Genomic DNA, 15,271 nt, shown 5'->3' with positions numbered 1-15,271 from the left:
AGCTCATTTCATACTTTAGAAATAGAGAAAATGTGTAGCTAGCTCATTTCTTGGACATTTAGCTAGCTAGATTGCATATGTAGGTGTAATTTTCTTTTAGATTTAGATGAGTATATGGATAGTAGAAATTTTTAGAATGAGTGTAGATACTTCATGTGATGTACTTGTATATATGATCATATTGTGGATAGTTGATTTTTTTATTCATGAATGAATTAATGAAATGAGTATATTATAGAATTTTTTGTATTATGAATGGATTATTTTGACACTCTAGTGATGTATTTAATCAGGCTCACATTGAAACCATCTAGAAGCTAAAAAAATCTTTATTTCGAAACAAGTATACGTCGTTAATCTCCATCCAACGGTGATGGCACTACCTTTCAGGGATACACGATGCGCTATAAGGACGTCGCAAATCGGTTGGTCGCATCACCAGCACTTCCGATTGATAAGAAGACAGCATTTGACGTAGTCAGCATGCCCGTTGTTGTACTGAGAGCATATCAACGAGCATGCTGCCTGTGCCAAGTGCTGTGCCTATTAATCGTAAATGTTGGTGCTGCGACTAGCCGATTGGTGACATCCTTGTACCGCACCGTGTCCCCCCGAAAGACAGTGTCATCACCGCAGGGTTGAGGTTACTGACATATACATTTTCAGAAATAAAGGTTTATTTTTCTTCTAGAGGGTTTCTGGATATTGAAAAGAGTGTACTCCTGGAACTGAAGGGTGTCAAAGTAATTAGAAGTTATAGAGATTTCTTTCAATTAATTAGAGATTTCTTGAGGATTAATGATACATTTCGTCTTTTTTATATGATTTCATTGTTATTTGCAAGAGTTATTAATCTGATCATTGTTATTGTAATAGTAAATAATTTTTGCATTGTAATGGTAAGAATTTATAATTTTGTGGAAAATAAAGGTATTTTTCAGTAAAATATGGCTTCAGCAGCTGGAGGGTTTGATATATTTTATTTATTCGATACGTGTAAAGAATTCAAATCGATTTATTTAAAATGCAGATGGACCGGCAATGGATGTACAATGCTGACCGACGTTCGAAAGAATTCATTGATGGCCTGCATAATTTTTTTGTCTGTGGCTGAGGCAAACAAGCAGAATGGTTTTATGTGCTGCCCGTGTGTTCATTGTAACAATAACAAGGATTACTCATCTTCAAGAATCCTACACAGCCACATTTTCGCAAATGGTTTCATGAAGAAGTATGTTTGTTGGACGAAGCACGGAGAACAGGGGGTTACCATGGAAGACAATGAAGAAGAAGATTTTGACGACCACTTTCCCGGGAATGCTGGAATCGGTGCATTCGATGACGATATTCCCATGGAAGAGCCCGAAGTAGATGTAGCAGAAAATGATCCCAGCGACGATCTGGGGCAGGCATTGCACAATGTGCAGGCAGACTGTGAGAGTGAAACGGAGAGGTTGAAGTTCCAGAAGTTGTTAGAGGACCACCATAAGTTGTTGTACCCAGATTGTCAAAATGGATTTAAGAAACTTGGCACCACCTTGGAGTTGCTGCAATGGAAGGCGACAAATGGTGTATCCGACAAGAGATTTGGTGAATTACTCAAACTTGTTAAAAAAATGCTTCCTAAGGACAATGAATTGCCTGCCACAACGTATGAAGCCAAACAACTTATTTGCCCTTTGGGACTGGAAGTGCAAAAGATACGTGCATGCCCCAACGACTGCATCCTCTACCGAGGCGAGTACGAGAATTTGGATGCATGTCCCGTATGCAGTGCATTGCGTTACAAGATTAGAAAAGATGATCCTGGAGATGCCGAGAGGGAGCCTCCCCGGAAGAGAGTTCCTGCGAAGGTCATGTGGTATTTGCCTATAATACCACGTTTGAAGCGTCTGTTTAGAAATAAAGATAATGCTAAGTTGATGCGATGGCACAAAGAGGAACGCAAGAAAGACTCGATGTTGAGACACCCCGCTGATGGGTCGCAGTGGAGAAAAATAGATAGAACGTACCCTAAATTTGATTTGGATGCGAGAAACATAAGGTTCGGTTTGAGTACGGATGGCATGAATCCTTTTGGTGAGATGAGCAGTGGTCATAGCACTTGGCCTGTGACTCTTTGTCTGTACAATCTTCCACCATGGCTCTGCATGAAACGAAAGTTCATCATGATGCCAGTGCTTATCCCGGGTCCAAAGCAGCCCGGAAATGACATTGATGTGTACCTAAGACCATTGGTCGAAGAACTCTTATTGCTCTGGGGCGATGAAGGTGTACGGATGTGGAATGAATACAAACAGGAAAACTTCAACCTACGAGCATTGCTGTTCGTAACGATCAATGACTGGCCTACTCTTAGTAACTTGTCAGGACATTCGAACAAGGGATACAAAGCATGCACACACTGTTTAGATGATACCGATAATATATGGTTGACTCACTGTAAGAAGGTTGTATACATGGGTCATCGTCGGTTTCTTCCCATCAGGCATGTGGTACGAAAGAAGGGCAAGCATTTCAAAGGCCAAGCGGACCACCGAACAAAACCGATGCACCGTAGTGGTAAAGACGTCTTCAACATGGTAAAAGATCTAGAAGTTGTTTTTGGAAAGGGATCTGGTAGCCAACCTGTTCCGAACGAAAACGGAATGGCGCCCATGTGGAAGAAGAAATCTATATTTTGGGAGCTACCATATTGGGAAGTCTTAGATGTTCGTCATGCAATTGATGTGATGCACCTCACGAAGAATTTTTGCGTCAACCTGATAGCATTCTTGGGAGTGTACGGAAAGACAAAAGATACAGTAGAAGCACGTCAAGAATTGCAACGTATGGAAGAACGAGATGCCTTACATCCACAACAGCGAGATAATGGACGACAATACTTAAGTCCTGCCAGCTATACTCTTAGCAAGGAAGAGAAAGAAACCATGTTTGACTGCTTGAGCAGTATAAAGGTTCCATCTGGATACTCATCCAATATAAAAGGAATCTTAAATTTGGCAGAGAAGAAATTTACAAATCTCAAGTCCCATGACTGCCATGTGCTTATGACCGAACTTCTTCCGGTTGTGCTGCGGGGGATTCTGCCTGATAACGTCCGGTTAACCATCGTGAAGATATGTGCCTTCCTCAACGCAGTTTCTCAGAAGATAATTGACCCGGAGAATTTGATAAAGCTGCAAAACGATGTGGTGCAATGTCTTGTTGGATTTGAGCTGATATTTCCACCATCTTTCTTCAACATCATGACACATCTTCTAGTGCACCTTGTCAAAGAGATTGATATTCTCGGACCAGTATTTCTACACAATATGTTCCCATTCGAAAGGTTCATGGGGGTACTCAAGAAATGTGTTTGTAATAGAGCTCGTCCAGAAGGAAGCATCGCCAGTGCCTACGGAACTGAGGAGGTCATTGACTTTTGTGTTGACTTTATTGATGACCTTAAACCGATTGGAGTCCCTGAATCGCGATATGAGGGGAGACTAACTGGAAAGGGTACATTAGGAAAGAAATCTTATGTCTGCACAGATGATTTCTTATTCAAGAAAGCGCATTATACGGTTCTTCAACAATCATCCTTGGTTGACCCATATATCGAGGAACACAAGAAAATTCCGCTCTCCAATTTCCCAGAAAAGTCTGAGGCATGGATTACACGTGAGCACATGAACACTTTCTGCAGCTGGTTGCGGAAGCATCTAATGCATAACATGGATATAAGTGAACAACTGTTCTTATTGGCTAGGGGACCATCTTGGAATATCTTAACATACCAAGGGTACGAGATAAATGGAAACACATTTTATACGATAGCCCAAGATAAAAAGAGTACCAACCAAAACAGCGGTGTTCGTATGGATGCCACGGACAATAATGGAAAAAAAGACACATATTACGGCTACATTGAAGAGATATGGGAGCTGGATTACGGTCCCAATTTCAAGGTGCCTCTATTTCGTTGCCAATGGGTTAAGCTATCTGGAGGAGGGGTAACAAAAGATGAGTATGGGATGGCAATAGTTGATCTCAACAATCTTGGGTATAGAGACGAGCCATTTGTCCTAGCCCAGGATGTCGCTCAGGTTTTCTACATTAAGGACATGTCCAGCAAGCCAAAGAAGGGGATAAACAAGCAAAAGGATGAGCCTAAGCGACACATAGTTCTATCAGGAAAGAAAAACATCGTTGGAGTGGAGGACAAGACAGACTTTTCAGAAGAATATAATAATTTTGTTGCCATTCCACCTTTCGAAGTAAATGCTGATCCATGCATCCTGCTAGCCAATGATGATGCTCCATACTTGCGCCGTGATCATAATCAAGGGACATTTGTGAAGAGAAAGTCTGTTACCGCTAATCCTTCATGTACTTGAATCATTTTATATTATTGTATAAAAACATAATCGCAATTCGAATACTTTTATTATATATGTACTGTACAATTATACTTTATGTGTTATATATATTATTTTATATATTTTTCACTTAATTACTAGACTCAATTATAATTTTCATTCAATAATGGATTACTCAACTAATTTTATTTATTTCATGAAATTACATTCACATTAACACACTATACTCTCTCACTAACACACACAATCTCACTAACACACACTATCTCTCAAACTCACACACTACTCATTAATATCATGAAATTGCTTAATTTTATCTAAAATTCACTTTTTAAACGTTAATATCGTGATAGAATCCACTTTCTGTCGAAAAGCAACAATTCGAAAAAAAATTTCACCTAATATATTTTTGCATGGTCAAAATAACAAATATGATTTCAAAAAAGTTAGATATTTCATTGACCCAATCACTTGAATGAAAATTAATTATTTTTGTTGCGTGTATCAAGTTTATATAGAGATAAGAAATTTTGTTCCATAATTTTTGGAATCATAATTTTATTAACTGAATTAACAAATGAAAGCCAATTTTAAAAGAGAAGTAAAAAGAAACAAAAACAAACATAACATTAGGCGGGAACGAGGGAAAACGGGCCCCTTTTGTCCCGGGTGGTAGATCCACCCGGGACTAAAGGTGGGCCGCGGGCTGGGAATTTTCCCGGCCCGCCCAAAAACCCCTTTTGTCCCGGGTGAAGCCACCACCCGGGACAAAAGGACCTTTTGTCCCGGGTCGTGGCTTCACCCGGGACAAAAGGCCCCCCCCATATATTTCCTTCCTCCTTCGCCCTTCCCCTAACACTTGGTTTCTCATCTGCGCCTGGTGCCGCCGCCGTCCTGCTCCCCCCACCGCGCGAGCCGAGCACCGCCGCCATCGACGTCGCCGCCGCCCAGAGCCCCGACCTCACGCCGTCGCCCAGAGCCACCGCCGCCGCCGTCCTGCTCCCCCCACCGCGCGAGCCGAGCACCGCCGCCATCGACGTCGCCGCCGCCCAGAGCCCCGACCTCACGCCGCCGCCCAAAGCCACTGCCGCCATTGACGTCGCCGCCGCCCAGAGCCCACGCCGCGTACCCAAAGGTAGAGCTCGATCTCGTCCCCTCCAACACAGAGCACTAACAGAATCACCATGCTTGTCTGCTGCTCTCAAATGTAGGTGCATTGATGCTTGGTCATCAAACTTACAGTACCACAACAATGACTAACATAATTTTCTAATTATGATCTGCATGAGAGAAAAATTATTGATAAGTAATTGACATGAATCTATGAATTTACTATAATAACATTCAGGGTCCAACTTAATTGACGTAAATTGCTGACTTCGATTTACTAGAAAGAAAACTCTTGGCAAGTAAGTAACATGGATCCATAAATTTTCTATAACATTTACTAATAAAAAAACTTTTAGTTTCGTGCTACTTAGACCTAAGTCCATAAAATCAACCACAACAAAAGAACCTGATGAAATCGGCACAATTCAAAGAAAGTAGCAAATTATATGGTTAATTTAGCATTGTACAGGATCAATGAAGGTCTAGAAAATTACGAGAATTGTGTACTAAGAAGCATGGTAAACTAGTATAAGAGCGATCAATCATTCAACAATACATTTGTTACCTAAAAGGTAAAAGTAATGCAGCCTGGTACATAAACTACTAAAGCTGCCTGTACCTAAAAATAGATGGAATCATACACCGAGGTTTCATCTCCTAAAAGATCGTCCTACTACGAGAGTCCCCTCAACACCTTCTCCATTCCATTGAACCCCAGAACCTCTCGCTACGTTGGGAAGCTCCTGCCTCTGTATAGTTCCCCAATGTTCTTTAATTTTTAGTTTTCAGAGTGTGTCGAGTGTTTGCAGCACTGAGATCGACATCGTCGACCAATTATGGCTCATTTTCAGTAGCTAGGAAGCTACACTCATGTAACTTTGGGACATGCTCATAATTTGAAATCATAATTTAGAGTTCATGTTATTTAGAGTGAAATCATAATTTGTTGTTAAGAGTGAAATCATAATTTGTTGTGTAAATTAAGGTATATTTACAAATTTTTAAATGTATGAATGTATGTATGTATGTGTAAAGTGAGTTTAAATTTCTTTTAAATATTTCATGTATATTTCTTGAATTACTTAGTGAAATATTTCTCGACCTCATCCATCGATCGGTACTTAGTGAAATTATCGATAGAATATTTCAAGTTCATTTCTTGAATTACTTAGAGAATATTACTCGACCTCGTCCATCGATCAGTACTTAGTCAAATGCTCGCAAATATGTGGATTATTTAGATAATTTTTTAAGGGTTTTATTTGTATTCATATTTTAGTTACGATGGACCCGCGACACACAGACGCGGAAGACGAACAGTTCTTGTTGAATATGATTGGCGAAGGTCAAGGAGATGTCGCTGAACAAGCTGATGATGGCAGCAATACCGACATATATTTGAATATGTCCGGTGATGGAATTGAGGCACCATCTATTCAGGATGACGCTGCTGCTGAACAAAGTGCTAATGTACATATCACAACTATAATCATTTGTAGTGACAATCATATTTTCATCTGAATCTATATGAATACTATGAATGTTTTTTATAGCCGTCTGGATCATCGTCGCAGCAGAAAAAGACGAAGCGAGGCCCAACAAAAAAACTGGAAGGGCGGTTCATTATAACGGAAGTTGGTCCAGATGGCGAACCGATCGCTCCAGAAGCTGCCGCCAAAAAATTCATAAGACAATCCGGATGTATTGTCAGGGACAACATCCCGATCAGCTTCAGGCTCTGGAAAGCTTCCAATCCAAGCGAGGAACGGGATGCGGTACCCGAAAGAGAAAAAGAATGGTGCTGGCGGGAGCTTAAGAAAAACTTCACGGTTCCAGCTGAATCCGAAGAGATATGCAAGCGCTGGACCCTGAGTAAGATGGCCGAACAGCTGCGATCATTCAAGAAAATTTTGACGAAGAAATATATCAAGACCGGGACCACACCCGTATTTACCGGCGAGCTCGAAAAGCTCAGGGGTCACTGGGATGCATTTGTGGAATACAAGTCTTCAGAGCTTGGGCTTCAGAAGGTGCAGAAGGCCAAAGACAATGCCTCGAAGAAAGTGTACCATCACACTCTAGGCCAAGGAGGCTACAAGCTTGCAGTACCCAAATGGGAGAAGATGGAGCAGGATCTGCTTGACAGAGGCATCCAACCTGCGACCATGAACTGGCCTGAAAGGTCAAGGACCTGGTTTTATGGTCACGGGGGAAGCTTGGACCCATTGACGGGTGACTGCATCTATGGGTCAAACATCCAGCGAGCAGCCCAGAGACTACAGGAGGCCATACAAGCAGCGGCCGAGGGAACATTCCAGCCGGATAGAGAGAGGGACGAGCTGACTTACGCCCTTGGGAATCCAGAGCATCCGGGCCGCACAAGAGGCAAAGGCGTGGTTCCGTGGAAGTATGGGTTCAGGGATTACATTGATTCATATAGAAGCCGGCAAAGAAGAAAGAATGATGAGCGGGAGCACTTGCGAAGGCTAGAGGAATGGCTCATGTCACACGATCAAAGACTGGAGGAAGAGGTTCAATGCCAAGTGGCTGTAGCAATGAGCCAGCAACAGCAAGCGCAAACGTTGCCTCAAGAGCCTAGTGTCGCAGCCGATCACCTGTCTCAGCGGAAAAGCAGCTGCGCTTCCACAGACGTCGCCGCCGCCGAGCCCACGGGGATCCAGGCCGCAGTTGAAGCGTTGGCCCCGCAGCGATTTCCAGTGGATGAGATCACCCACCGGACACCTTGTGACCTGCAGACTGCCGTTAAGAACTTAATGTTCACTGTTGCGTACGGTACCGCCATGCCAACCGAACCAGGCGACGTGTACCACGGGCAGCAAATTCCGTCTAGATACACAAGAGTTGGCGTGGAGCAGGTGTGCCAGGGTTGGGAGACGCTCGAGCTTGATATTCCTAGAGGCGATGGGGAGAGGACACTAGCAGAAGCCATTCATGGCTACATCCTATGGGATAAGCGCTACATTGTCCTAAAGTCGGATGATCAAACACCAAGACCGGCATCTCAGCATGCCTCTCCAAGACCAGCATCTCCGCAAAACTCCCCAAGGGCAGCACTGTCTCGGCAAGGTTCACCGGCACATTCTCCATCACCATCATCTCATGCGCCGATGAACACTCAAGCGTCACCGTCGCCTCCATGGTCACCCCCTCCGCCGCCGGCAAAGAAGCAGAAACGGCCGCCGGCAAAGAAGGTAGCTGCACCGGCTAGGGAGCCTCCAAAGAAGAAGGAAAATAAGAAGAAAACCAAGGAGGCTCCTATTAAACCCTGGGACATGAGCCTTGAAGAATGCGATCGGATAACTCAAGAAAGAGTTAAAGAGCACTTCAAGCCGAAGCCGGAGCCCGAGAAAGTCATAAATCCGATAGATTTGAAATTTTTTAAGGGAATGTGCGAAGCAAATAAGAGAAAATTCATTCCAAGAGACCCCCCTTCAGACTACGAACGCACAATTATCAAAACTACTGAGAAAAAGAAGAGACAATCAAAGTCGTCGCCGTCCGACGTTCCACAGCTCGGAGCCCAAAAGAAACAATCAATAGAGCCTCTCGTAGTGGGACAGACGACGCAAGAACAAGACTTTGTTACATTTCTGAAAGAATCAAACCTGACGGCCGCTCAGATTGCAGGGGGAGAAGATATTCCAAAGGCCGATGTGGTCGTCAAATGGACGTTTGAGATCGGCAAAACTCTTGTACCCCCCGAAGTAGTGTCTGTGCTTCCAACGCAAATGTATAAGCTGCACCAGCACTACATGCGTGCGATGGCCGATTGCATCTTCATGCAGGGCGCAAAAATTAAAGATGACGTTTTCTTACGGGGGGAGGCCATTATATGGATAAACTGGGAAGAAATTTACCAACTATTCCATCAGGAGGCCCTCGACATCTCTATGGTCGGCTTGTGGGTTCTGTAAGTATTTTACTCTCCTTACGTATTGTTTTGCATGATCTCAACATACTGATCTCTTGATTTATTCGGTATCATGTAGAATGGAGATACATACTTGCAGAAGAAAGGGATACTCTCACCTCGGCTTCATCGACCCAATTACTTGTAATTGGAGGCTTCTACGTGACAATCCCGATGACATATTCCAAAACTTGTTCAAGTACATAAGCGTTCATCACAACAAGCAAATGATATTGTTTCCTTACAACTTTGCGTGAGTGATTCCTTCCGTCTAACTCTTTCTATTCTATAATCGAATTGTTTAAACCTTAACTACCAAGAACTGCCTCCGTATAATCTTGCAGTGAACACTTTGTCCTAATTGTCATAATTCCCGAGAAGAGCCTACTCGTGGTTATGGACTCATTGAGGAGACCTCCAGAACAATACGAAAATCTTCTTAACATGATGAAAAAGTAATTCTACCACTACTCCGTCCATGACCGATAATTTGAATCACTTTGTTACTTGACTATAATTGTTCTAATCATGCACAGGGTTTGGAAAGAATTCGCTAAAAATCATCCAGGCAAATTTGACAAGGAATTGAAGATCAAGACAGATTTTCCGGTACGCGCTTGGATGATTCGTTGCACGATTCATTAGTTTTATTATATATTCATGTAAATACCTGATAATTTCTTCTCTCTTAAAGTGTACGAGGCAGAAACCAGGCACTGTATTGTGCGCATACTATGTATGCGAGAACATCCATGGTCTGGTAGGTCCTCCAAAGGGCTGGACAGATTGGGAGGAGGAAGTAAGTAAAAAAACTTGTTAATATTTGAACTCGTATTTTAATTAGTCGAAATTAATTATCCCCTTTTTCCATAGGTCGGGGAGATGCGCGATAAACTCATACCGGAGGAAAAGATTATGGCGATTCAAGAACAATTCTCCGGATTTATTGTTGAGCAAGTCATCGATCCAAAAGGCGAATTCTACTATGATGGAATATCTAATATTGACAATCACAGCAAATATGACAATATATGCGTATATATGTAATTAAGAACGAATATAACTATGTAAATATATATGTGTGTCTATGTATTAAATTTCTATTTATGAGTATGTATGTATGTATTAAATTTCCAAAAGGCGAATTCTACTATGTAATTAAGAACGAATATACCTATGCAAATATGATGGAGTATGTATGTATTATATATATAAGCACTCCAATAATATATATGTGTATATATATATTTATATAATATTGGTCCTAGACATTTTCATATGTAAAGGAATTCACATTTATAGATATGTGTATACATATATATATATATAAGTGAATTAATTTATATATGAAAACTATCTAGGACAAATATTATATAAGTAACTATATATATATGTATATATTAGTAGAGATCATACACACTGAATTCCAATACATAAGTTTAATTGAAATGCAAAAGTATAATTGAAATAGAAAAAGAATTGAGAAAAGAAAAACATGAAAAAAAAGAGACCTTTTGTCCCGGTTGGTAACACCAACCGGGACAAAAGGGTGCGCCAGCCACGTGGGCGCTGGCTGCACCTTTTATCCCGGTTGGTGTTACCAACCGGGACAAAAGGTCCTCTTTTATCCCGGTTGCCACACCCAGGACAAAAGGGCACCCCCTTTTGTCCCGGACAGGCGTTCCCGGTTGGGAAACCGGGACAACAGCGGTTTCCCAACCGGGACAAATCAACGTTTTTGTAGTAGTGTCCGATTCCGACTCGGGTCACCGACAGGGATGCATGGCAGGCAGCCAGGCAGCGCAAGAAGACGAAGGTCGACCTAGTCCTGTCCGCCGGGAAGCCGGAGGCGCGCGGCAGGGGGGAGGACGTGGCGCGCGCCAGGAACGGAAAGCCGCGACCTGCGGTGCCGGGCGGCGCAGTGGCCGGCGTCGGCGCGCGGGCAGCGAAGGACACCGGCAACCTTACGGCCTGCGCGGAGCGCGACGCTGGTGAAGGGTTGGGACGGGAGTGCCGTCCTCTCCATGCGGTGGCCACAGATGATACCGCCGAGCGCGACGGCGGCGGCGCAGACCGGATGCGCCGGCGCCGGTCGCCGGTCGGGGGGTGGGGCGGGGTGGTCGGTGTCGGTGCTGGTTTACCGTCCACCCCCCGGACGGCATTTCATTTACCGTCCGGGTCCGAGGCCATCTGGGCCGTCAGATCCATAACGTGCGGCCACGATGCGACCTTGGCGGCTTTATGTCGGAGCGGTTTCTGGGCCTAATTTTTTTGGAATGTTTCTGGGCCTCGAAAAAGACCAGTTACAGGAGGACCAGCCCACCAAGCCCAGTTACAGGAGGCCCAGCCCACTAAGCCGGCCCATGGTGTCACTTGAGCGGTTGAGCCGGCCCATCAACAAGGCAAGCCGCGCCGCCGCCGTTTTCCGCCGGCAGACCCTTTTGCTCCGCCGTCTAGCTCCTCCTTGACGCCCGCGCTCGCGATCCGCGGCATCCTCCGCCGCCCGCCGCGCGCGAAGGGGGCCCCTCTACGATCTCCGGCGGAGACGCTGGCAGCGCCGGGGGGGGCGGCTCCAATGGCTTCGGAGGCGGAGGGGCAGTGGGCGCTGTTGGCGACGGGGCGGGCGCCGACCAACATCGCGGTGATCAAGTACTGGGGGAAGCGCGACGAGGCGCTCATCCTCCCCGTCAACGACAGCGTCAGCGTCACCCTCGACCCCGACCACCTCTCCGCCACCACCACCGTCGCCGTCAGCCCGTCCTTCGCCTCCGACAGCATGTGGCTCAACGGCAAGGTGCGGTGCCGGGAATGGGATTCCCCTCCTTACTCACTTCAAGTGTGCTACACTGGCTACTGTTGGCATTTGGTGCTTGTGTTCATCGAAGTGGCTGCTGTTGCCTCGATCTGGATCTGGATCGAAGTGTGCAGAGCTCCAATTTTTTCTTTTGTCGTTTGCTAAAATATTGTATGCCTATTTTGTATTTTCTGTAGTTTCAGGGTTGCTACTTTGGACAATGAGTAAGTGACAAACATAGAATCCTAGGGCGGAGTGTGGGACTTCAATTGGATGGAACATAACACTGAAAAGTTTATCATCCTTCTGTGTGGTATGGTTTTCATATGATTTTGGTTTGAATTGGAGCAGGAAATCTCGTTGTCAGGAGGAAGGTTTCAGAGCTGCCTGAGAGAGATCAGGAGGCGTGCTCGTGATTTTGAGGATGAAAAGAAGGGGATCAAGATAAAGAAAGAGGACTGGGAGAAGTTGCATGTCCACATAGCTTCGTATAACAACTTCCCCACCGCTGCTGGTTTGGCCTCCTCAGCTGCTGGCTTTGCTTGTCTCGGTACAGTCTCTTCAGACATCATGATGCTCTTATGTTATAGGTTCTCAAAAATCAGTCGGCGTTCACTTCTCGTTGTTTCTAGTGCACTGAATGGTTGCTTTTAGCCAATTACACTAGTGAAAAATGTAAATTTGTAATATTTTGGAAGTACTCTGGTGATTTTACTAATACCGCTATTATGTTTCTAATCGAACTACTATTTCTTAGTCGTTTATAGATATTTCTTCATGTTGTTGCTTTTATAAACCATTTATCAAAGCATAATAGTTTATTATTGAAATACTGCAACAGTTTTCACCCTTGGAAAGCTAATGAATGTGAAAGAAGACTATGGAGAGCTTTCTTCAATAGCAAGGTCTGTTCATGTTAATTATACAATAGTTCCATCATTTTCGTGCTTTCTTTTTCATGTGCCTTTTCCCTAGAGACAGTGCAAGGAGTTTGCCAATCAGTATTCAGTATGTGAGTAAATTGTCTTGTAAGCCCCAGCTTATATATGTCAAACTTCAAGCAGGCAGGGATCTGGGAGTGCATGCCGCAGTATCTATGGTGGATTTGTGAAATGGTGTATGGGAAAAGTGAGTAACAATATGGCTGTGACAGAGAAACAGTGTAAGCTAAATGCATGCTTTTCCTGTTCAGAAAGTCTAAGCGAGGCCTTACTTTATGCAGAAAGATGATGGGAGTGACAGTATTGCGGTGCAGCTTGCTGATGAAGCACATTGGAAGGATCTTGTAATTATTATTGCAGTGGTATGTGTCTATCTGATCTATATTCCACATGACCTACTACATATTCTTCTCATTGTCATGTGACTTCAGTGATAGCAATCATGAATTGTGTAGTATCTCTTTTTCATGTTCCTTACCTGTAACTTTCCCTTTAATTTTGCTCTACCTGGTATCATAAATAGTTGATACACATTTGTGAATTAGGTCAGTTCAAAGCAGAAGGAAACAAGTAGCACCAGCGGGATGCGGGATAGTGTTGAAACAAGTCCCCTCTTGCAGTACAGGGCCCAGGTGATTGTGTTCTCATTATGAACTTGAATTTGTTCAAACAGTTTACTGATAGGAGCTTAAATTTCTCAAAAATAATTTTCCCTCTTCTTACTGTGCATTGCGCTGGTTGTTCCTATGCTTCAGACTGTAGTGCCAAGTCGGGTGTTGAAAATGGAAGAGGCTATCAAGAATCATGACTTTGAATCGTTTGCCAAGTTAACTTGTGCTGATAGCAATCAGTTTCATGCTGTATGTTTAGATACGAGCCCTCCCATCTTTTATATGAATGATACATCACACAGGTATGTTTTTAGCAGGGTATTGCTTTTGGATTCTGTCGCTCCTGAAATGCCAGAGTTAAGAATTTAGGTCTCAATTAATTGCAGGATAATTAGCCTTGTAGAGAAGTGGAACCACTCGGAAGGATGCCCACAGGTATTTCTATTATTCTTGATGAACATTGTTCCGCATTTTTTAAAAAATTTCTGAACTTCATCCTAGAACATAGTTAATTCTGTTGTTGTATCCCAGTGAATATTGCTCCAATAGCACAAAACCGTCCAATTGGGTCTGTTGCAGTTTCATGAATATATCAGATTGAGAAATTTTTACTGCACTGGCCAAAACACTTTTGACTTGTATAACTGGATTTAATAATTCAACTTTAAGAGTGAACCTCGGTAAACATTGCTGCCTTTGTCACATTAGCAATTGCTATATAGGCTGATTGTGATGGCGTTATTTCATCCATACTACAAGGCCATCATTGCTGTGGCGGTGCAATTGACGTGATAGTGAGACCATTTATGAGTGTGCAATTAAGATGAGCATTTCTAATGGCAGGTTGCCTACACCTTCGATGCTGGCCCTAATGCTGTTTTAATTGCACGAGACCGTAAAACTGCAGCACTTCTCCTTCAGAAGCTCTTGTACTATTTCCCTCCACATGGCAAGGATTTGAGCAGGTGTGTCTGATATTCACGATTGAATTAACTCTGTATTATTGACTATGTATATATATCTTATCTGATCAACATCATGTTGCAGCTATTTGGTCGGCGACAAATCAATTCTAAGTGATGCTGGATTGCATTCCATAGAAGACGTTGAGGCTCTCCCAGCGCCTCCAGAGATGAAGATACATGATCAGAAATTCAAGGGCGACGTTAGCTACTTCATCTGCAGCAGGCTTGGGGCTGGCCCAAAGGTTGTCACTGACGAAAGCCAAGCGCTGCTTAATTCAATCACGGGGCTTCCGAAAGGAGCGTGATTTTAGAGTACTGGTTTGGTTTGATACATTAGGATTGCGTACTATCTTGTTTTCATGCAGGGAATTAGAGCATATCCTACTCTAATTTGCAGTGCTGTAGGTTTGATCCTGTACTATTGTCGATCCATCCATTTGGGCTGGTGTTTGTTGTGTTGCTGATGCAAAATAAAAAATGGCGTGGCTAGCTGTTTTCAATAAAAGATTGTGGGATAAGCTGTCTCTCTCTCGTTTTCTCCTCACCAGACAGCTCGTA

The 15,271-nt window shown here is 43.6% G+C and overlaps 1 protein-coding gene across 1 annotated transcript; it reads left to right on the top strand.

Moving 5' to 3' along the window:
• Positions 1 to 11,849: 11,849 nt before the first annotated feature.
• LOC120700118 (diphosphomevalonate decarboxylase MVD2, peroxisomal-like) lies at positions 11,850 to 15,271 on the top strand. Its single transcript, XM_039984305.1, has 10 exons — positions 11,850 to 12,196; positions 12,548 to 12,746; positions 13,038 to 13,101; positions 13,261 to 13,324; positions 13,419 to 13,499; positions 13,683 to 13,769; positions 13,893 to 14,050; positions 14,135 to 14,183; positions 14,592 to 14,713; positions 14,796 to 15,271. Exons 1-10 carry the CDS (start codon positions 11,978 to 11,980, stop codon positions 15,016 to 15,018), a joined length of 1,266 nt encoding a protein of 421 aa, XP_039840239.1. The 5' UTR covers positions 11,850 to 11,977; the 3' UTR covers positions 15,019 to 15,271.

Source organism: Panicum virgatum, chromosome 3K, assembly GCF_016808335.1.
Source record: "Panicum virgatum strain AP13 chromosome 3K, P.virgatum_v5, whole genome shotgun sequence".
Classification (NCBI taxonomy): domain Eukaryota; kingdom Viridiplantae; phylum Streptophyta; class Magnoliopsida; order Poales; family Poaceae; genus Panicum; species Panicum virgatum.
The sequence above is the reverse complement of the archived record's forward strand: the minus strand, read 5'-3'. Positions and strand labels throughout refer to the sequence as shown.